The 24,849-nt window shown below is 39.0% G+C and overlaps 1 protein-coding gene and 1 long non-coding RNA gene across 2 annotated transcripts; one reads left to right on the forward strand and one right to left on the reverse strand.

The window, feature by feature from the left end:
* Positions 1 to 212: 212 nt before the first annotated feature.
* LOC135480305 (acyl-CoA-binding domain-containing protein 6-like) lies at positions 213 to 11,343 on the reverse strand. The gene is made up of 7 exons (XM_064760116.1): positions 11,214 to 11,343; positions 9,421 to 9,485; positions 7,271 to 7,367; positions 6,166 to 6,357; positions 5,133 to 5,222; positions 4,128 to 4,158; positions 213 to 3,086 (listed from the first exon to the last, which is right to left on the reverse strand). Exons 1-7 carry the CDS (start codon positions 11,340 to 11,342, stop codon positions 2,938 to 2,940), a joined length of 753 nt encoding a protein of 250 aa, XP_064616186.1. The 5' UTR covers position 11,343; the 3' UTR covers positions 213 to 2,937.
* Positions 11,344 to 20,093: 8,750 nt separating this feature from the next.
* Positions 20,094 to 24,215, forward strand: LOC135481099 (uncharacterized). The gene is made up of 4 exons (XR_010445970.1): positions 20,094 to 20,159; positions 20,949 to 21,034; positions 22,226 to 22,438; positions 23,983 to 24,215. It is a non-coding gene; the product is annotated as an uncharacterized LOC135481099 (long non-coding RNA).
* Positions 24,216 to 24,849: the final 634 nt, after the last annotated feature.

The following is a 24,849-nucleotide window of genomic DNA, read 5'->3' on the forward strand; positions in this document are numbered from 1 at the left end:
AATGTCCCCGACAACTCGCCTGACATAAAGCCTACCTAAACCAGTCAGAGTTGGCTTCGTAGTTGGTGGCATGCCGATCACGTGCCACGGGAGCCACACTTTCTTTCAATGAACAAGCAAGGGTTCGTCGTCTAAGAATAAAGCCAGTTAATATCAAACATATAACCTGAAAAAAGTTTTAAGAAAAGATACAGTAGACAGTGAAATTTATGTGGATAGTATATATTAAACATAAAACAAAATTTTGAACGGGAACAAAAAGTTCGTTTACACAATCTGAAACAAAGGGTTTTCAATACTACAAATATAAATAGTCTAGCGACGAACATATTTCCGAAATTACTTGACTAGAAACATAACTAAACTGGTTCCTGCGTTGAATGGGTGAGCGAGTGCTTGGGGTTTAACGTCCTTCTTTCCTTGAGCATGAATATACTTGAACGACATACTTTACAACTTTATTTACTTCCACAAAAAAGCATACATGAAGAGCAGTTGTGTACCTCGTTGGCAAGTCTTACGCCATCCTGCCATAAATATATACACTCTGAAAGTATCTAATTCATTTCACATGGTATTCATAGAATTAGGTCTTCTGACTGATACCAGGAAGACTATGTTTTATAACATGCTTCGGTAATGTTAGGTCATGGACAACAGAACAGCCTGCTAGAGTGAGTGAGTGAGTGCTTGGGGTTTAACGTCGTACTCAACAATTTTTCAGTCATATGACGACGAGCCTGCTAGACAATCAGTCAGTCATACGTAGCTTACTGGCCTGTAGCAATATCACATTCTACTGAGTAGTCACTCAGATAATATAGTACGAGCAGTCTGTCAATTTGACAGATTAGTCTTCGAAGTTTAGAAGTGTTTTTCGGTCCAACACAATGAGGACACTTTACAGGTATCCAGGGAGATAACTATCGACTACATTTGGAGACTGAAGACAAGGCAGTCACTGTGAAAAAACCACAACGAAAAATACAAAAACAATCAATACTGTTGGTACACAAATGAAGGGGAATGGGCATTTTGACGACCGGTTTCTTTTAAACTTACTGTAAAGTTTTTGTTATGCATTTAATTAATACAAGCTCAAAATAAATATTTTGCAGGTTGGGCAAAGTTAAAATTACGGAATCAGTAAATAATGTCAGTAACTCAAGGACAACAAGGTCAGGGCGTATCTTCACTTCGTAATCAAATGGTAAAATTTTAAACATGTACAACAGAAAGCAGTAAGTAAACACACGTATGTATAAGTTGGTTTATATTTGTCATTCTTTCAGTTTTACACTTCAGGAAGAAAAAGTGAACAGTATAGTAAACTTATGAGTATACACCTAAAGCGACTGTCAGCTGTGCCTAAGAGAATTTTACAGCACCTCCATTTCTGTGTAAATGTTATGTATCTATAAATTTTCATTGCTCTTTACGGTCCCCACAGAATGATATTTTCAGAATGATAAATCATCGAATTAGCGCGATCTACACAGATGTTCTGTTAATTGCCATAGCGAATGTTCTAGTGGTGTTAACGTCACATACACTTTGTTTTTAGTTTTTCTTTTTCTTAGTACCCGGTTATGATATTGCAGAACAGTTATTACAATAGGAAAGGTATCTAATAGGTTGGACACTTCTAACCACTTATTATTCTATAAGTGTAAGGAGTGGAACAAATAATCATTTCGGAAATTCTGAATTGCTCTGTTGATTAGGCAGCATAAACATCATTTAATATTAAGAGCAATAATAAAAAGCACTAAAACAATGCTGGAAATAAGAACAGAGAAATCTCAAGAAAATACACAGTAAAATGTGTAAAATTTTATAGCGTTCATAGTTGTGTAACTATAACAAATATTTACTATGTATATCGTTAGAATGTATCGCTCGATGTAGGATGTTTGTCCAGATTTCTGCAGATACAAGTCAGATGCCACGAACTTGAACATGAAGGTGAACATTTACAACATTTCAAAACTGACCATCTTGAAAATAGCTGGCACTACCGGTACCATTTATTGAATGATGCCAAACAGGCACAACAGCTAAAACATCACAAGATGCATACATAACATAAATAATTTTGATAAAAAGTTAATTTTGATAATAAATTACAATTCTAACTGGCTTTTCATAGTCAGGGGCACACCCTAGAAGTGTATTCATCTAGGCTATCAATGAAGCTGTCAAAAAAACGAAACCACTTTATTCAATGTTCGACTCACCCTACTGTAAAACTGACTGAAGGGGGTCGACAATTAGGATCCATGGAACTGAGGGTGTGGAGGGAAGGGGTGTTTCAAGACACAGCTGTCTTGAAACCAAAATTGAGCACAACATACAAATATGGTAAAAACGTTTGTCAGCTTTGTCGACAGCTTAAGACACTGCAAGAGGTTCACTTTTTTATGCTTCATTTTCCACAAAACTAAAATCAGTCCACCATTAGTGGCTGTATATGTTATGTTGATTAGCAGATGACCAACTTTTACTCTGAACAAATATTTCAGGTGAAGCTGTGCAAACATATTTCCATTTCTTTGAAGTCTGAATTTCAACACTACCTAATTCCTGAACTTTTTCACATTTAACTGAGCAATTTTCAGTGTCACTTATGCATCTTTTTAATATGTTTTTGGAGAGAAATCAACGTTGGTTGGGTTGGCCAATTTTAGGGGTTCACAAAATGTGGAATTTTATCAGTCTGCTAAGAATAATGCCCTCAGAATATGCTTGAATAAACTTTTTTGCAAATTTGCGAAATGTTGAAGAATTACAGTAAATGAAATTTTGAATGACTTAATTAATTTCATATGGTTTCCCACAATGCCATCAGCACAAGTTAGAATACAGCCTTCAAGGCTGAATTGGTATTTGACGACCACATTTGACGACTAGTACATGTATGTCTGGTTAGCCTTAGCACTATGTCCCCAGGGCCTGCTGCAATAGAGCGCTGATCTCTGGGGAGGGGTCCATGTCAGCCGGCAGCAATCCATCAGAGTCTGCGATTTCCAGACTGGCCCAGTGACGCAACAGACTCTCCACGACTGGAGTGTGACCACAGGACACCGCTGTAACGGAGAGTCAGGTATAAATTTAATGCAGATTTAAATATATCAACTGTGATGAATTTCATTGTGTTTTTGTACATTAGTGTTTTAAACCATGCTATTTCATTAATGGAAGAGAAGCAATTTACGTATCGGTTATTGGTAAAAAAGGTTCAAAGTCGATAAAATGAATGGAACGATCTCTAACTGCTACATAGGACAATTTTCAAGGTGACAATTTCAATTTGGTATAATTGTTTTTAAGCAAAACTTATTATGGGCTAGTCCAAGTGTTTTCTGGTCAAATCTCTTATATATCAGTCAACTTGGATTCAACTAGATAACTGTCTTGCATATAGTGAATTATCAACTGTGTATGGTATTAAGAAGTTTTGCCTTTATAAATAACTCAGGTAGGTTTACACACCCCGCCAGTTAAAATGGACTTGTCCATATTGATAAATATGCAATATAAAAGGAGAAATTCTTTGGCCAAAATCCAGAGATGCAAACTTTGTACAAAAATTCAGAGAATGCATATAATTGAATTTATCCTTAATTCTTTGATCAGTTACTCAAAAAAAAAAAGTTATGGATGACAACTTCTGTGTACGATCGGTGTAATATTTCAATGTAGGCACTATTAAACACTGTCGTGAAAAACGCACAGGTCTACAATACAAAAAAGCCGCCATTCGTCATGTCTCATCTTTTTCCTAGTTACTGTTCGCCAATTTTTGTATGTCACTCAAATAAGCTATAGGATAGAGGTAGGGGGAGATTACCAATGTTTCAGTACAGAAACTAACTAAAACCTTTAGAGTTGTGTCCCTTGTCCCTATAACTGTATAAAGCAGCGAAAAGTACTTTTGTCCCAAAAGCAATAATTCTGAAACAAAGTCTATACTTTTGCCACCAAAGACTCCTTTTTAGTTTAAGAATACATAACATGGTGCATAATTTCTATTTATGTGAAAATAATTGTGCGGATAATTTTCACTTCTCAGACAGATTCTGGCACATCCTGCATGCTATTGAAAAAGAACTGAATTTGTCACTTACCATAATGAAGGGGTGTTTGGCCATCAGCGTCCTGCAACAACGACAACATGATTACCATTATGCTCTTAGCTGTTCAACCATTATAGATATATGACTAACTTGGATCAAATAACATGCACGCAAAAATGCACTGAAAACGAGACCACAGGTAAACACGTCTCTGCTAAAGACACAGGTTGCGTCCCGACCATGAATGAAAACCGCAATGCTGACTGAAAGGAATGTCAGTTATCCTGCCATCCGATATCCTCTGCATGCAAGGTAAAGTAATAGGACCTATCATACTGGTTTCGTTAACCAAAAATAATTTGTCTTGACACACTGTGTCATTTAACATGTATAAACGGGTGTAAAACACACAGGACCAGTCTTGCAATTTTCACAACCTGCACAATATGAAAATAAAAGTTTGAAAAAGCTTTATTCCATAAAGAAAAAAAGTTATCCTAATACTTATTCTTCTACTACATCGGTTTATAACTGTGACTCTTGTAACTCATTTTCAATACATTAATTTTCCACACCATTTTGTACATCCATTTGACAAAGGTTCTGCTGGGGAACACGTTGTTCAACAGTGTAATTATTTATTTATTTATTTGATCGGAGGGGATACCCTGTATTCAAGAATATTTCACTTACACGACAGCAACCAACAATGTGGTGGGAGGAAACCAGGCAGTGCCTGGAGGAAACTTGTGACCATCTTCAGGTTGCAGGAAGAGCATCCAAAACACGACTGCAGAGGAAGCCAGCATGAGCTGGGCTTGAACTCATAACAATCACATTGGTGAGAGGCTTCTGGGTTGCTGCACACACTAGACTCTATTAACCACCTCAGTCTCCAATATGGTAATTAAGTGTGCAGCCAAGTTGGACACAACTGTGAAAACCAGCCTTATCATAGTACAGATGGAACAACAAGGCTTTAGCCCAGACTACAAGTTAATGGCAACCTTAAACCTTCTTACAGTCAGTGTTGGACAAGTATGCTCTGTGTAATACCTGTACGTTTGGATCAGCCCTGTTCTTCAGCAGTAACTCCACCATCTCCACAAACCCACGGTCAGCAGCCCAGTGTAGCAAAGCCATGCCCTTCAAAACACATGTATGGAGGCACTTACTCCTTTATACTGAGACATGTCATATACCCTCACAGAATCCATGTGGGCAATTTGTTACACCTATAATAAGGTGCCCAAAGAGGTAAATAGCACAAAATGAGATGAAAATTTCAGAAATTTTAAAACTGTGGTAACTTTGATTGATTATTACTATTCCATTCCTTGTTAATAAGCCATGTATTATAGGTAGCATATTCAGCCACATGTTGTATGTATTACAACATCTCAAATGTTAGCCCAAATACTGGGTCCAAACTAAAATGCAGTGTTTGACAACATAATGACAACAACAAAATACACTATGTAATTAATTATTAATTAATGATAAAGTTAAACAGAAATAAATAATACATTACTATTAATGCCTAAAATATTGACAATTCATAAGTACTACAAATGAACTAATATTATTACTCATACAATAACAAAAACTTTCTAATGCCTATATTTTTTAAACTTAAAAAAACAAATTTGAAAAATGTAAGTGCTACTTTCTTTCTTCATAATTTACAAACAGCTAAAAGGTTTTCCTAAGTCATCAATGTTTTTCCACAATAAGATTGAATTAAGTGTATTTCAAAATAATTACTCTCAAGTTTCTTTCCCACATTAAAACTTTCCATCAGCCTTCGTATTTATAGTCAGACATGTCAGAAGGCAAACCTAAAGAGTTGAACTTGTCACCAATAGTTCAAAGGGTTCTCTCCCCTTTTTGTACCATCCAGCATTGTTGAAGGAGACCACATAAATAAAAGTGTAGACAACATTGTTTATGTGTTGATGTATAGGTAACCTTTAATGTCATCCTTAAGAAATTCTTTGTTACGGTTAACCCATCCCTATCAGAAAAATTGGACTGGTCAGTAAGGAATTTTTTGGTTTTATCTGGCTAATGAAAGAAATTAAGCGCCTACCTCTGCATCTTTGGCATTCACATCCAGGCCATGACTGGTCAAAAAGCTCTGCACCTTCTCTACATTACATTCCTTGCACCAATCAAAGACAGTCTTGTTTTCGTCAGTGATGTCATCATCTGGGTGGTACATGGTGCTCACGGAGACACCCGTGCCTCCTGTACCCAGGTCATCTTGCTCATCAGAATCCAGCTACAACACATGCACACACCGACTATTTAAGTCAGCTTGTTTTATGAAAATTTATTTGATTGTTGTGTAATGCTCTACACAAGAATTTTTCACTTATATGGTGACCAGTTTTATGGTAGCAAGAAACTATGAGTGCACAGAGTAAACCACCAATCTAAGGTGGTCTATACTGACAAACTCTCTCATGTGGGTTTATAGAGGATACGGGGCCTCGGTGGCTCAGTTGGTTAGCGCGCTAGCGCAGCGTAATGACCCAGGAGCCTTTCACCAGTGCGATCGCTGTGAGTTCAAATACAGCTCATGCTGCCTTCCTCTCTGGCCGTACGTGGGAAGGTCTGCCAGCAACCTGCGGATGGTCGTGGGTTTCCACCGGGCTCTGCCCGGTTTCCACCCACCATAATGCTGGCCACCGTCGTACAAGTGAAATATTCTTGAGTACGGCGAAAAACACCAATCAAATGAATAAATAAATAAATATTATAGAGGATACTGGTTGAAGGCAAGCATATTGAGTACATCATAAAACACCAATCAAACAAATAAATAAAAGAAAAAGTCCCATCCACACTTGCAACATACCAAGCAAAGAAGCATAAATCTTCAGCCCTGATCCTGGCACCAAGACACATACTATATTAAATATGACAACACATTCATGACCGACAAGATCTCTTCCCACAAACAGCATGTAGCAAACCAACCCCTTCGCCACACCCAATCCTCAAGCAGCATATGCGCTTCATTATATGTGCACAAGTACATCTGTACAAAGAGACTTGACACAGGTAAAATGTTAATATCTCAGCAGCCATCAATTATGTTGTGATAATAATCACACTGAATATACAGACTGCATGTACATGTACATTTTGAAATCTTTTTTTTTATTAAGACAGACGGAAAATAAAATAACCTTTGATTCCCAATCAGGCTCTAGCTTGGTTAATGCTGTCACATATTCTGACATGGCCTGGTATCTGGACATTTGGCCTAGATTTCTCCAGGCTTTCCTGCAAATAAAGAAAAACACACATGCATTAGTGTACACAGAAATCAAATGTTCTCCTTAGTCCAATGCTTTACCTTGGTCAAGGATTTACAATATCAAATTGGTGCTTACTCCTCTTTCCACCATGTTCATGCTAGATTTAGATCTCAGCCAGCACAAGAAAAATTTGACCTTCTAAGCTGTGTGAGAAATGTGGGCTTCTTTAGGCTAAGATTACACTATATCAGAACTAATGTCCAGGGCCCGGTTGTTCAAAACGGGTTTAAAACTTAATACCAGATTTAACTTTAAGCCAAGTCTTCAATTTTGTACTTAGCCTAAAAAAAAATTGTGTACCAGTGTATTAAATATGAACTAAAACTGCTGCTGTTATAGTTTGACTTTCATTGGCTTCTGAGCTTGGCTAAAATTTTAAATATAAAATATGACCTAATACCAGTATCAGCTAATACACTTTCAAACAACTGGGCCCAGCCGCATAACTGTAACACCATAAATGACCTTAAATTTGTTCCATGACTAACATGCCCATTTTTACCAATTCTGAGCATTCTACTGATTTTAGAGGTTTGCTTGGAACATGGGATGATCATATTCTACTAGAAAATGTAAGTTTCAGCACGCAAAATAATATTTATGGCATTTATTTGCCTCTAAAAATGCAATTTTGTGGGCGAAATTTTAGGTCATTTAAGGTATATGTTTTTCACCACAACTGCATTAGGTACCAATCGGGAACATGTTATGCATACTTAAGATAAAGACAGCTAATATGTATCAAGTACTAGGCCTAATATGTAATTAGGCCTAGTTGTTCAATTACATGTAATTGAACAAAAACATGAGGGTTTACAAATGGGTCTTACAATTTATTTCATTCACAGCCTTAGAAGCTCTCAGGCAGTATCAACTTGATTTAATTTGATAAATTTGATGCATTTTATAAATTTTCCTCATGCTTGGTCACAATGTCATGTTGAACGTTTTTCTTCTGGATATGCAGGGTTTTGATTTAGAATTAGAGAAGGAGATCAGAGCTCCAAACTAGTCGGCTGAATTTAAAGTAATTATGTCACAATTACTATTGGTTTAAATGGTGAGAATATCCAATGTAGACATCTAGAGGACAGCAGTCGACAGTGGTCTGCAGCCTGCTACTCGCCCTTTTTGAACACCCTGGATATGGCCCTGTCATTTTTGTCATCTTACATGGAGTTTGTTGGTAATTCCTCTCTTTCACCTATATGGCTTACAGGTACATAAAACACTGAGGTCAGGCTGCAGGAAAAATCTCATAGTCACATGAGGAGAAGCTTGTCAGTTACTCGTCAACTGTCAGTGGTTTATTACTCTGGTCATCTGTGATTCTAATTTCCTCCACTCTGCATTACACTGCCTGCCTTTGTATAAGTGTAACTTTCTCGAGTCATTTGGTGTCAGTCGACATACAATGGAAGGTCACCTAGGCCTACATGTATCTTCCTCCGATGTCATGGAAAGATACTCGTACATCGCTGTTTGTCAAATTTCATCTCGTTCATACTTAATGGGAAAATTTTTTTCATGTGACACAATTCGATGTCCGAGAAAGTTTCACCTTAACTTCACTCAGAAATGTGGTGAGCATTAAACTCCACATTTAATCCTGAGCCCAGTTAAGACAACAAACTTTGCAACTGGGAGTTCCTTGGTTGGCACTCTAATCCTTGTGATATTCCTATCGTCTGACATGTTATCTTATGATGTTATCATGATAACGTATGTCAGATTCAATGCACTACTTCACTAGGAACAACCTGTAAAATTATGATGGGAGGGAAACCCACAGCCATCTGCAGGCTGCTCAAACCTTATCACTTACAACCAAAGAGGGAACCAACATGAACTAGACTGGAACTCGCTGTGGCAGAATTGGCAAGAGGCACCCTAACTGCTGAAGATATAAAGGGCAGAAGACATGAACACCATCGGTGTGGTGTATGTTTAGATCAGACTGACCAATCCTAAATATGCAGCAAGGAATCCGTTATCTACATCTAGTTTAACAATCTCACCATTTCTGTTTTCCCTGGAAATCAAAGAAAGATGGCTTCAGATCCTCACACGGCCCTTCCCGAGCCTAAAACACAAATGTAAATGTCACAACATTACCAAATTTGTACTTCTAATCAACACAGGTTTGCAGCAAGTCAATGGTTAACTGATGGTTTTCAGGCATGTCAGGGGCAACCAGAGGAATACAGCTTCTTTAGTTGAGCACTATTTTGTGTCCCATAGTATGGTTTAAATAAAAATAGAAAGAGTTGAAATATGGCAAATAACAGGCTAAATATCAAGCTAACATTTACAGTCAATTAAACATTTCACGAAAAATTTGACCTATGCGTGGCATCCAGAAATGAGAACTTTGTCAACAGTAGTCAACGAAAAATGTCAACTTTGGCTGTCTGCTGAGCTGAAAGTTAAAGCCACGCGCAGCTCGCACTCACTTTAGTTGGCAGACATCGCTAAGAAAGGATCAGACAAGCAAATTGGTGCATGGTTTATAAGTTGCTTCCATTGCGGCTATTAATATTATACAAGCCCATGATTAAGAAGGGGAGCCGAATATTTCCACTTAGGGCTAGGCATTGTAGTGATAACATTAAAGCACCCTGATTGAACTTGATTAGTGAAAACCTGGCAATGCTATATATGATCTGGTGCGAGTCAGTGAGCACTAGAATAGTTCACATCTCAAAGTTCCCGAGGACGCTGTTGTAAAGTTGTTGTTTACATCTTGCTTTCCATGTGACATCTTACAACATTTCTTTCATGCTTCCGAGTAGGGCTGAGAGAAGAGGAGACAATTTTCAGATGTAATGCATGTGACAAAATCACCTGACCCACGTACGTGCACATTTAACCCTTACGTATTCATGGGCCTAAGAAACACATTCCGTCACAACAAACCAAGACCAATCACACTCCTTACAGCGCATGCATTGCTCCCAATACGCCTGCTTTACATCGCTGCCACCACTAGCAAATTTGGTACAGAAATCTTGAACAACACCACTGTGAAGTGTTGTTACTGTGAGGAGGCAGGAAATGATGTCAGAAAGTACAAAATCTCTTGTCTCCACTCTTGGTACCATTAATACTTGTTGCACATGCATTCTCTTTATCTTGCATGCCCTAAGTACGTTTGATATGATTACAATGATCACCTGACACTTACTGATGAATGCTGAACATATAGGCCCATTCAAGGATACTAAGTGGTGATGATAAGCCTAAATGAGTCCAAGTGTGTTGCACAGGTCTTAAAGGTCAAGCTTATCTATTGGGCGCAGTGATACAAGCGAGCGTAGAGAGCGGCACATGTACTATAAGGAGTATGGACCTAACATGCTGGCTGATGGAAATTCAAATCCTCAGATTTTCACAAGGAACAAACTGGAAACACAGGGAGCTAAATAATCTGATAGTGTGTGCACAGAACACCCATGACAGTACAATCTGAAAGAGCACAGTATGATGAAGTGTGTGTTCACTCTATATATTTTTGCAAATCAAAGCATTAAAGAGCGTGTGACGGGTGAGAAATAATGACGTCAAAAGGTTTGTGCAAAGTGGGCCAAAATACGAACTTAGTCTTTACAGCTTCCCCCAAGGATACTGATTCCGAAGTTAGAGTCTAATCATATTATTTCCATACGACATTAGGGTTTTTCTTCAACAAACCTTCAAACGCGGGGTTAACAGTGCTGTGTCATATTGCCCATATGGTGCTCAATTACCGTTATCCAAGATATAAACAGAGTACATCACGAAACGATCACAGTTTGACTAAAAAATACATCACCTGTTTGAACCTGGCATAAAAGTAAAGCAGCTGTTCTGAATCCAATCTCTTCGCAATGTGCTTAAGATAGCTAGCAGCTTCGTCAAACACGGATTTCAACTCATCTTGCTCGTCTGCTCGGAACGCCATTTTCCCCGTTGCTACCAGAAAGCGTTCTGCTTCATTTTACGACTGACTATTGAGACTGTCCCAGTAGGGTCTGTTGTGATACATAGTGTCTAATTAATATGGGGGAGGTCGATTGGTTACATTTAGACAGAACTTTAAACGCTGGAAATGTAGAAACCCCCCAAATTATTGGGAAAACTGTAGCTAGGTTATCTTTGCCTGGAGACTTAAATATTTAGAGTGATTACTGATATCATGACTACCGGTATACATAGGCTTGTGCAGGCCCTATACCTGTCCCGGACCCCTACACGTAGGCCTAATATATTTTAAATTGCTTCGACCCAAAACCACAACAAAAAGCCATTTATGTATTTCATTGTTGTTCAACACCATACTCAAGAACTTTGTATGCCTTTACAGTCAATCATAAGTCAAAAATGTAGACCTATAATGGCCTAAATAAAAATGTTATGTACAACATTTTAGATTTAAGAGATTATAGGCCGATACAACACATACATATGCATATATATATGCCTTTTTACCGAAAAGAAACCTCTGTCTACCAAGTCATAAGTCATTTTTTTTTTTTTTTTTTTTTGGTAATACTAAGGTAGACCTAATAAATAGCGCATGACTGAGCTAAAATTTCGGTACTGAGCGATCCCTGCGCTGAAAATAAGAGTATATGAGCACACAGTGGGGTAAGCTTAATAGTGCGCCTGTATAGTGGCCACCCCTGGCCGCTGACCGCCTGCGCATCCATGACGACCCTAAATGAAAAGTGATCTGGAAACCACATTATTTACTAATGACAGTCATATTTCGGTATTGAGCGATCACGTGACTAAGGACAACATTTCTACCATGAAAATAAAGGGACCCCCCCCCCCATTCCACTCATATTGTATGACAGGTACAGCTAGTTACACCTAGCTGTTTAGTTACACCTCTTGACGATTACGTAAAGGACAGTACTCTGTTGGACAAGGCCATGTACATATGTTCAGAGATTTACAGGAGAATGAAGCAGACTCTTTAAGGTCGGGTAATGATATCCGCTAACAGGTGAGAAAGGAGTCAGTACACGTATCTATACATGTATATACCGTCAATTTCTAACGTCTGATTGCATACGCAATGACAAAGTAAAACCCAGTATAATGGTTGCCATTATTTAACGTGGGCGTGCGGATGAGTACAGCTTGTGGTGTTACGTATGTCTGTATTTATGCTTGGGGTTTTACATCGCACTTAACACATTTTCAGTCATATGAGGCCGGGGAATCATTCAGGGGAGTGGACATATACTGTCGTCTTGTGTCAGGCGGTTTTACGTGTTAGTGGATAAAGGCACAAGTACGTAGTGTACTGAGTGAGTGAGTGAGTGAAAGTTTTAACGTCGCTTTCAACAATAGTTCAGATTTATCGCGACAATACTACGGATAAGTCATTTACTAGTCAGTCAAAAATGGACATCAGAAGTCACATAACAAACACGCAGTGTACTGAATACAAGAGAGCTTAATATAAGTGACAGAAAGACTATCATATGACTGTTGTTGTATACATGCATGTAGTAATTCTGATTCGAAGAGTGAATTTTAAAGGGTGTCTCTCAGCATATAGGCCCACTTTATCTGGGTAGCGAGGTCGTGCACGCAATCATAAGCACGTAATATAAACAGGTTATCTAGTTTTACGATGCACTTAAATTATTAATGTGACCTGTCATACCGCTAGGACGTAAAGCTCATAATTTTCACACAAAAACTATACTATAGTTTCATAGGCGGTATACATTAACATTTTTTGTTAAATTAAACTCAGTTCCAGACCAATCGGTTTCATCAGTATGTTCTAAATATGATAATGGCAGCAGCTGCGGCCGAAAGCTCATAATATACATTGTACCACCATGTACAAAGCTGTCAAAATAATCTTGTGTGTTTCGGTGTTAGTTAAACCTGTCTATAGTAGAATATATTCAACACTTTATTTATTCCGTTTAATAATATGATGGTGCTAAAACTATTTATTATAGTATTAAAACTATATTAACTATAAGCAAAAAAAAAAACACCAAAAAGATCCTCCAAAAAAACCAACAGGAAAACAACCCCACAAACTGCATGTTGATAGGTCAGATAAAAATGCAGTAATAACTGTTGTGAAAATTAATTCGATTTTTTTAGAAGTTTTTTCGAACGACTTCAATTCATTTTGAACTTTAGATTCTACGATGATATTTCTTAGCATATTCCGCCTATTGAAGTCAAATCAGATCCTCTTGACACTTAACACACACTACACTTCATTCAAAATGAATATGCGTGTGGAATTATGAATGCATTCGCCCAGTGGAGAACGAACTATTTCAAGCCAATAACTAATGTGTCCTAGCAGACAACCGTGGAATCCTTTGTTTAAAAAGCATTTTATGCTCGGTTCTACAATAAACAATAAATCAAACAGAAGGTTATTTATTTATTTATTTATTTATTTATTTATTTATTAATCTGATTGGTGTTTTACGCAGTACTCTAGAATATTTCACTTGTACGACGGCGACCAGCCCGAAGAAAACCCACGGTCAAAATCAGAGGATTAAGCAATGGGGTTATCAGGATTAATATAGAGCTCAAGAATAGGGCAAGCAATGCCATTATCTGGGTTTCTGTTCATCCGAAACAGAATTTCAAGCAGTGGCAAGCAGTTCTTCATGCTATAAATTTTGTCGGCCAAACTTTAACCAAGAGAAAAAAATGAAAACTAAAAATGACATTGAAAATGAAATATTTCCCTGGTTTTTTTCTCTTTTTTTTTTTTTTTTTTTTCAGAATGACATTGTCATGCAGATGTCCACACTTAAGAAGGAAACAGGCCAAGGTCATTTCGTTGGTCTTCACGCTGGTACTTATCGGGTTTTATTTTGTAACGTGGAAAAACGTTGTTGTGATTATCCCTGTGCCACAGGTGTCAGTGGATTCGGGTACCCAACCCAAAGACTTCTTGTCTGATCAAGGCACTCGACATTCGCCAAGAAGACCGACCAATTTATCCGAAGAGGTGCACAAATTGTATTTCCGACGGAGAAAAAAGCAAGAGGACAAGTTAAAGTTAATGCACCAGTACCAATTCCGTCCTTCTGACTAATACATAGACTATGGTGAACCAGTCAGCAGCGTTTTGTTAAAACCTCCCAGAACCTTGAAGAGAACCTGGTATGGACAGGTTTTCGGGGATTTTGGAATCCCATTCCTGCCAGCGTGCGTTGTTCACCTAATGTGTCCTGTGTGGTTATCGAAGACCGAAATACGTTGTTGCAAAGCGATGCTGTGTTGATCCATCCCGGCGACCCGCTGCATCGACAAAATTTACCGCCGCTGAGACGTCCTTTCCAGAGATGAATCTATTTCCTCTTAGAGCCCCCTTATTACACGGGTGTTAACATAAGCAACTACAACGGCGTCTTCAACTGGACAGCCACCTACGGGCAAGACGCCGACGTCGTTATACCATACTTGAACTTCAAACAGAAACCAACGTTAAGGAGACTTTCGGATGAGTTTTACAGTGAACTGTTCAGGAATATCACGGCATTTAAGACAAATCCCCATTTTAGATACTATATGAACAGCAACTGCCACACGAATCAAAGCAAAGCAAACGACTGGCTTTTGTCGATGATTTAAAGATACCTTCACCTGGATACATACGGGAAATGTGGCACCTTGAAATGTGTTCGGAACACAACCGAATGCACGCGCACTATGTCTGGCTACAAGTTTTACTTGGCTTTAGAGAACGGCCATTGTCGTGACTACGTCACCGAGAAAGTGGTCCAGCCAATGACAGACTGGTATTCGATGCCCGTTGTCATGGATGGTGCGGACCCTAGCACATATGCAAAGCTCCTACCTCCTGATTCCTACATTCACACCTCCGGCTTTCATTCTACTAAGGAACTGGCCGATTATCTTTTGTTGCTGGACGAACACCCGACCCTGTACGAAAAGTACCACAGATGGCGCCAAACATGGGAAAACACGAGAGAGAACCACTTTTGCCAAGTCTGTGAGATGTTGCACAGTTCGTCCTTACCTATCCAATCGTATCGGGATTTTATCGGCTGGTATAACGAAGGCACCTGTAAACACATACCAACTGTGTAACATACTGGATTTTCTGTTGGTATGATGTTTCCTTCTTCTGATTTGATTGTTGTTTTAAACGATGGTGTTCACTTTTATATGTGGACGAAACCGGATTGCCAGAGGTAAATCTTGTGCCAGAGACCTTTGGGAAATTGTTGGTATAAAAATCTGTCTACATATACCACAAGAAGAAATCCAAGTCACGTCCAAGGCAATTATTTTTTACAATTGAAAGGAATTGACCCAAATTATCTGAACGGTTCTCTGCTACAAAAGAGGAGACTTACTCACCTTGACATTCTAATCTCTCCTCTCGCGGATTTTACCACAGCAGTGATTTCCTCTAAACGTCTTTCAACACGACTATTTGTTTCATAAAACTCCTTCAACTTTCTGCTGTGTTATTGATCTGCATAGGTAATCCGGCAGTCATAATACTCATAACCACTGTTTATTAGGATTAATGCCAGGCCTCTTCTCTATGGATCTCGCTAGAGCCGATTGGTCGATGAAGTCGCGCACGTAATGGAATGTAGTTCAGACTAATTCAATTGCATGCACGCATATTGCTTAAAGTCAGGCAGTTATTTGCCAGATACCAGGCCACAGGCTGTAATTTCCCCTCGGCTCTTCTTGCTTTTCGTCTCACGTCATGAACGTGGCAACTGTCGTAGAGGTGAAATATCCCTGTATACGACGTTAAAATCCAGTCAAATAAATCAAATCATGTGTAAATCTGTACACCTTTGTCTGACGTTACAATATCTTGAAGTGCCCACTCAGGACTGAAATGAAATATTTACGGCTTTTCCACAAATTGAAGTGCCATTTGCAAAATCCGCTGTGTTTTGGTTCACCAAGGAGTTGTATTTTTTCTTTTTTATTTAACTCACATGCCTCTTTTGAAATTCATTGGAAATGTAATTGTTATTTCAAATATTTCACGAGTGAGCTGGTGGAGTGTGTGTATTGTCTAAGCTGCAGGAGTGTGTGTATTGTCTAAGGTGCTGGAGTGTGTTTATTGTCCAAGGTGCTGGAGTGTGTGTATTGTCTAAACTGCTGGAGTGTGTTTATTGTCTAAGCTGCTGGAGTGTGTTTATTGTCTAAGGTGCTGGAGTGTGTGTATTGTCTAAGGTGCTGGAGTGTGTTTATTGTCTAAGGTGCTGGAGTGTGTGTATTGTCTAAGCTGATGGAGTGTGTTTATTGTCTAAGCTACTGGAGTGTGTGTATGGCCTAAACTGCTGGAGTGTGTGTAAGGGGACAAAAATTTCGTGACAACAATTGTTTGTAAACTTGTCGATTTCATCGATAGCATAAATATCGGTGACAATAAATAATCTTGTAACGTATGGTAATTTTGCAATGTACATTGATATAATTTTTAATTTCAATCCGAAGGAACCCCTTGTATTACATCTCATCACCATTCAAGAACTTCCGGGGGGTATTGCATATGGCGTGTACATAACTCGCCTTATAACATTTGTTAGATCCCTTGTGTTGATGGTTTCAGTCAACGTCACCAGTTATTATTGCAAAATCTTGGGTGTCAAAGTTATTCCATCAAACGCCTTTCTTAAGTTTTACAATGATTATAATTCTATTTGTATAAATAAATATGGACTGAACGTCACTCTGCTTCATGACTGTGTCTAATTTCGCTTAGCCCAGGGATAAGGGCCGTGTTTCATCGTGTTGAAATAGATTGCCGCGTTGCATATATATGAAAGTTGCATTCAAAACACAGTTGAGGTACATATTTTATTATAATATCGACTACTTATATATTAGCACGGGGGCCTCCGTGGCTCAGTTGTTTAACGCGCTAGCGCAGCGTAGTCTCTCTCCGGTCGTATGTGGGAAGGCCTACAGCCACCTGTGGATGGTCGTGGGTTTCCCCCGGGCTTTGCCTGGTTTCAACCTGCCATAATACTGGCCGCCGTCGTATAAGTGAAATATTTTTGAGTACGGCGTAAAAAAAACCAATCAAATAAATAAATATATACTAACACTGTGCACTATCTGAATTAAGAAATAAAGCCTAGTTTGCCATGCTCAAATCACTAAGATAATGCGCAGTAGACGGGAGTTGTCCACTGTTTGAGAACGAGAGGCTGCCAAAATTTGAGCTGTCAAATTTTTAAGAAAACAATCGTTCTGACAGCACAACCCATGGAACCGCCTGACGAGGACGGCAATTGTGTATAGATTGCCAATTTGAGTACACTTCGCTCACCGTTTCTTTTGGTGTGAAAGTTTTTGAAGGTATGGTAGAAGAATACTGATCTCACTCAATCGCCTACAACATACACTACGTCTTTCCAACAGCACTGAAAACTGTTGACAGCTTCTCTTTGCATGGTTCCGTCCTATTTTCGTACTTTGTATACTTGCTTAGTTCTTTTACAGTTTGCCTTAATCATCTTTTAACGGTTTTGACGATCGTCATTTTGGACTTTCGACTATTGACCTGGAACGTCTATCTTTGTTGACGGCTGGTATATGTCTGTTTCGACGCATAGATTTTGAACACTTGATTTTGGTACCATGATGCTGCTCTAGCCGCGCAAAACGTTACAAATGTCCCACGACGCTTGCAGAGTCACCTGAGGAACCGCTGAAAATATGCAGGCCTATTCTATAACGCAGTTTGTTAAGAATTATCTTACCATTTTCGAACAGCGGTCGTTGATAAGCAGTGCGAGGCAAAGCCAGGCCTAAATGAATTCTCTGTGAATTTGTGGATTAATTGGTGCCGTGGTGCCCAGAGGCGTGTAATTTGCCGCTTTTTAAGCAATTAAATTGAAGAGATACAGTAATCGTTCGTTTATAAATTGAAACGCTTTCCGTGATTGTTACACATCGTTGGAGATTCGGAATGATGTAAATTGAGAGAGGTATACTTCTCGCTGGATATATGGAATCACGTAAATTGAGAGGTATACTTCTCGCTGGATATATGGAATCATGTAAATTGAGGTGGTATACTTCTCGCTGGATATATGGAATCATGTAAATTGAGAGGTATACTTTCTCAACTTAGTTATCCCCCTTAGCTGTCGAATTTTAGCGTTACTGAAGTAGTCACTGAAGTGTTTTTGTGTGGAATAATTCTTACAAATATCTTCTTTCCTGAAAATAATTCATACTGTAGGGCTCCCATATATGACACAATGTTCAGAAAATGCCTGCTGTGATATGATACTGTGGGCAAGAGTTAGATTTTCAAATCTAGCTTTGGATACGGAATTTCTCTATTCCTCTCTGTGTGACCGTTTGCGCAGTCTTGTGGGAAAGTTCGTCAGTAGTTTGTCAGTGTGAGGCATTCCGTTGTCTGTCATCCATACAATCGACGCCATACTTTAGATCTTTATACAGCTCTGAAAGTAGGTGTGGTCAGTAGTGTCAAACAAACATTTCTGTTGGAGAACTTGAAAAACCTCACCTTTCCGTGCCTTTGAAGAAGTAAGTCAGATTAGCTTTTTTTTCGAACTCTTTTAATTTAATCACCTGAAACTGGATCGTATGCGGAAGTAAGCACGATTTTGTGTTTGTCATGATAACGGATCGGCCTTGACCTGTCACTCTTGTGCACGCTCTCTGCACTTCAGCATAAACAAATATTAAACAGGGACGTGCGTTTATTCTAATGTTTTTTCTTAAAACATTTTATATCACTTGTCCCTCGCAAATAGAACTATGTTTGATGTTTGGGCGGCCAAGCTCAGGGACAACTGTCAGGTTGGTCCTCAAAACATTTTATAAAGAAATTTACGTGCAGATGTGTAAAGGAAAACAATGAACAGTCGTGTACGGTACGGATTTATATCGGGACGAGAAGTTCTCCAACACGATTAGTTTGTACTCCTGCTGTTGAATACCAGAGGGTTTTTGGCATAAGGGCGTGATTTGTACAGAAAGTGTGTACAGGAGGTTGTTTTCGTCGTCCTACCCTATTTCTTCGAATTTGTTAGACACCTGATCTGCTCATTTAGCCAATATATATGTAATTGTAGCAGGAATATTGAGTTTCTTTTTTCTCACTTGGTTACACCATTTAATAACCCCACCCATTCAAGTTATATTGACCTCAGGCCAACAAGTTCTGCTTGCTTACTCTGACCCGTCAGTGCTGAATGCCAGGCGAGAAAGTAACAAGTACCATATTTCAAGTGTGCGGTAAGACCCGGTAACAGCCCATAATTATCAACCGTCTTCAGTCAAAAATTCAAACACAACTATATTTAAAACGTATTGCTCTAGGAACTTTAAAATTTGCACACTGATTCTATACTTTTCCAAAGACAAAAATTAACACCATTCCGTCTTGTCGCAAATCATTAGAGAGTACAATTATGCGATTAATTCAGAAATGAGAAGGTCCCAACACCGTCATTGTTTGACGTGTGAACTGCAGGTCGTGTACACCTGCTCCTCCACACGTGTCACTGTTTACTTATCATTTGACAAGGATGGTGCATTATCCCAGAGAATATCATGGTTTTCTGTTGACCAAGTAAAGTTCGATATTGGCCAATCAGAAAAAGTCACGTGATATACCCACTGAGTTACGTGTATATGAAGTACTATGTTTATTTTCATACACCGGCATAATTGAACAGACTGCTCTTGGGAAACCTTCAAGAAAATATTCCTGGAATACAAGTCCCTGTCTTTGGTGAGTTTTTTTATGTTTCATGGCACATTTTTCTTTTCAATTTTATACTTCTTAAGATGCTGACAACCATGAGAACGTTTACACCTTCTGATAGGTAGTTTCTCAAAACATTCCTGATTTCGTTGGTCTGGCTGCGGCAGGGCATATAATTGTCATGTAACTGGCGAGGTGTGTTGTTCTACCTGTGGTCTGTGGCAGATTTTCTTTACCTATAATTCCGATGTCACGGCAACTTTAAAGAGCATCATCATTACGAGGATAGTATTATGGGGCGTGTACATTGCTAATATATGTACATTTACATCAACGGGTGGAATAAAACCCTGACTGAGGTGAACTGACAGGAGGCTGTATTTCACCGGTTACGTGTGACCATTTGCCAGCTGTCACACTGTCATCGCTGCTCTGGTTTTACTCTCTATACTGTACGTCTTTAATTATATTATATGATATCCATGTACCATCATGATGCATGATAGGTTCTCCTGTTAAAATCTAGAGGATATGTTACCTGTTCTTGTACAATGGCAACTCGAATCCCAGCTGGACTGATTATTGTTCCATGGTAATGAATGAGTACTACATCACCTGTTTGCCCACAAAACGTCATCATATAATCATGAAATTATGAACAGTAGATTCCACAACTATAAATAATATTCCTATTTACAAGATTTAAAGTACATATGATAATTTTTTCGCCACAATATGGCTGAAATATTGCCGACGTGGCGTGTAAGCCGTAATCATTCACTCATTCATTCACAAGATAATTGTTCTTTTCTACAGTATCGGCATGCCTTCATCAAAACTCCTGTCCACGATTGTCTTGCTTGCAAGTGTTTCAACGGAAGTAATAGTATCTCAGAGACCAGGTATGCAAAAACCAAAGTTTATTTATTAAATTTAATCAGTTTGTACAGCAATCGTTTACGACATGTACATACATACATATACACCAGTTGCTTATGTCTTGCAGATCTTTCAAACGTTTATCTACTTTCGAAACCTGTGTTGTAATTTCATTGTATAGTTTGTACAAATGGTATAAAAAAGACTGCTTTAAATTTCTTACACAGTTTTATCACAGTTTTTATGAACCCAAATTTATTTTCCTCCGGACTCCTCCACTATTCCTGGGATTCATCTGTTCCCAGGACTCCTTCACTGTTCCCGAGACTCCTCCATTTTTCCTGGGGACGCCTTCATTGTTCCTAGGGACCCCTGAACAGTTCCAGGGAGTCCTAACTTTTCGCGGCATTCCTCCATTGTTCCTTGGGATCCTCCACTGTTAACGGGACTCCTCCATTTTTCCTGAGGACTCCTTCATTGTTCCTAGGGACCCCTGAACAGTTCCAGGGAGTCCTAACTTTTCGCGGCACTTCTCCATTGTTCCTTACGCTCCTCCACTGTTCCCGGGACTCCTCCTTTTTTCCTGAGGACTCCTTCATTGTTCCTGGGGACCCCTGAACAGTTCCCGGGAGTCCTAACTTTTCGCGGCACTCCTCCATTGTTTCGTGGGCTCCTCCACTGTTCCCGGGACTCCTCCATTTTTCCTGGGAACTCCTTCTTTGTTCCTGGGGACTCCTAAACAGTTCCCGGGAGTCCTAACTTTTCGCGGCACTTCTCCATTGTTTCGTGGGCTCCTCCACTGTTCCCGGGACTCCAGAACAGTCCTCGGGACTTTTAAATTTTCGCGCCACATCTCCACTGCTTCCGAAAGCACTTAAGTAATCAGGGATTAAGTGTGAACGGGCTTTTAGTTCTGAGAAAGTGGACTCATATCCGAACTGAAGGTATACTGAAGGTATATTTCATTCGTTTGAATTACGTCTTTTTCATCTGCGACGAGCAGCTATAGACTATATGGTAAGACAGTGTTTTAATGTCGTTGTTGGTGCTCTTCTCTTTGTTGATCGTGGTGCATATTTGAACTGAACATGCGTCGCAGGTTGTGTCCACGCATCGACCATGTTTTTCCTTTTCTTCTCTGGTCAATTCATTATCAGTTTTCCCAATTGTTTTGCGTCTATCGCCTTTCTTTCTTTTTAATCTATCTCATGCAGTTCACACTTGCACGGTTGAGTATGGATTGGAACCAGATCCTACCAGTTGTCTGAGATACTATGTGTGTTTCTTGTGGACCCCAAAGAAGCTGCAATGTGGTCCGAACACCGCCTTCAACGTCCGAACAGGAGGATGTGAAGTAGCCAGCTATCAGCCCTGTGTCCGGGCCATGAAATCTTCCCTGGCCACCTAACCAACTTCTGAAATCACAGGTGTTTAGTCGTATTTTTAAATATTATGTTCATAATGGCTTAATCTGATTGAAGTTTAGGAGTCGATTTCACAAAGCTAATTCTAACCTAATTCAAAGTTTAAAACCTCGTCAGAATGCTTAAAGGAGACCCTCAGCGACTTTATTTCCACACTAAATGTTTCCTAAACACAATATTTATGGTGTATTAGTCTCTAAACTGCACTTAAAAAAATAGTATGTTAACTAAATCCATCTTTAAAAAAGCTTAAAAGTTGTCGACGGGGGATACAATTTATTGTGTTATGATAAAATTTAGGAGTTTGGTCAAACCTTTAACCTATAATTAAAAATAAGCGAGAAAGTCATATTTAAAATTTTCAGAAATGGTTTTGTGGAATGGACTCCAGCTCATGTTGGCTTCCTCTCCGATCGTACGTGGGAGGTCTGCCTGTCCAGCCTGTGGAAGCAGCCTGTGGATGGCCGTGTTTTTACCCGGGCTCTGCCTTATTTGGTCGCACCGTAATGCCTTGAAGGTTTCTGTTCCGTTAGAAGCAAAGTATATTATCTCGTTGTATTCGTTAACAATTATAACATTAATTGATACAGTCTTCATGCTGCAAAACAGTTTAAATATACTGCCAAAAATACTCTAAATTTAACAGAAAGTCTGGCCCCTGAATGATTTCAGAACGTATTCTGTTATTACAGCAGACTTTCTGTTAAATACAGCACAAATATTCTGTTAACAACATAAGAATTCTATTAGACTAACAGGGTATTATTTTGAATATAGCATAGAATTGCTATATAGCACAGGCTTTCCGTTAAAATTAAGAGTGTGCATGCTTTGGTTCAAAAACATTTAATAAAAAGAGTAACGAAGGGATGTTCAACAACGTGCTCTTTCGATCTGGTATAAATCTAGATGCGGTTTTGGTTGTAATCTAGATCTTTGAACGCAATTGGTTATAACATTTATTGTGATATAGTTTCAAATGAAATATTTTACCTCAACCAAAAAAGCCATGTTTTTGCCGGCTTTTATTTGTCTAGTGTCTGTCAGCAACTTTTCTGAAATAGATATGGCCGGATTAAGGTGAAATTTTGTGAACAAATTAGCCCTATGCAAAGGGCCAATTCATTATTTTTTGTGATGGTGTCTTTTTTTTCGAATTTTTCAGTGAAATATCTAAACGATCCTTTCATATTGCCTGATAGGACACATGTATAAAATTTTGCTTCCCTTGTGCTTATAGCAGCTTCGTACAGTTAACAATTTGCTATCCCTCTCGGGTTCAAAACTTTTTATCTATAAATGCCCTGTTGTAGAGTTAACTTACTATTTTGGTGAAGTCTCATTGTTTTCATGCGAGTAAGCCCGTCCATAACATCAACATGTGTCTTAGACTATGACTTTTAACAACTTTCCATTGGCCATTCAGTGCGTATGTTCAAACCCCGCTCTCCATGGCTCAGCTCTGATTTTTCGAGTCTCTTCTATATTTTTTCTGTCCATGACCTTGATCAAAGAGAGAAGAATAAAATAAATCAGTAATATTTCAGGATGCCCGCGGACACAAGATGGACGGTTTGTCTACCCCGGTGAGGCCCGGAAGCACTCCTCCTGCGCACTTGTGGCATGTGAAGTGTACTCCTGTGAGCCCGGAAAGGTTTTCTATCCAGATCTGAGAATGTGAGACCTTTAGCGAGAATTTGCCTAGCTGAGCGTTGCGGACGTTCTGGTTACATAAATATACAGGGGACGTGTAGCTTATTAAAGACACCAGTTATGTTATCGGCACTCTATAAACTAGTTCTGTTATAGATGTTTTGTTTGGTACTTTTATTTATAGATTAGTGAATGAGTATGGGCTGACGTGGATGAGTTCTGTTTTTGAGTGGCGCCGATGAGAACGTGTGAATCTATATCAGGACGTAATTATTCCATACCCTACTTCTTATACAAGAAACATTAATCAGTTCAAATATCGAGCAAACTTTAGTCGCCTAAAATGAAAACTTGACACAAAAATTCAAGCTAGTAAACCTCGTAGAAATGGTAACGTTACGTTTACAATGCCGACGTACAAAATGAACATTGTTAATACGGACGTGCAATATGAACGGTGCTAATGCCGGCGTACAATATGAACGTTCCTAATGCCGACGTGCAATATAAACGTTGTTAATGCCGACGTGAAATATGAACGTTGTTAATGCCGAATTACAATATGAACGTTCCTAATGCCGACGTGCAATATAAACGTTGTTAATGCCGACGTGAAATATGAACGTTGCTAATGCCGGCGTACAATATGAACGTTCCTAATGCCGACGTGCAATATGAACGTTGTTAATGCCGACGTGAAATATGAACGTTGCTAATGCCGAATTACAATATGAGCAATGTTAATGCCGACGTGCAATATA

Source organism: Liolophura sinensis, chromosome 13 (assembly GCF_032854445.1).
Source record: "Liolophura sinensis isolate JHLJ2023 chromosome 13, CUHK_Ljap_v2, whole genome shotgun sequence".
Classification (NCBI taxonomy): Eukaryota; Metazoa; Mollusca; class Polyplacophora; order Chitonida; family Chitonidae; genus Liolophura; species Liolophura sinensis.

Bases quoted from the DNA above. Each gene is read 5' to 3' on its own strand.
- LOC135480305 (XM_064760116.1), bottom strand. From the start codon at position 11,342: ATGGCGTTCCGAGCAGACGAGCAAGATGAGTTGAAATCCGTGTTTGAC. The intron at 4,159-5,132 runs GTATTACACAGA...TCGTTGTTGCAG, and splicing joins GGGCTGATCCAAACGTACAG to GACGCTGATGGCCAAACACC. The intron at 3,087-4,127 runs GTAAGTGACAAA...TCTCCGTTACAG, and splicing joins CCAAACACCCCTTCATTATG to CGGTGTCCTGTGGTCACACT.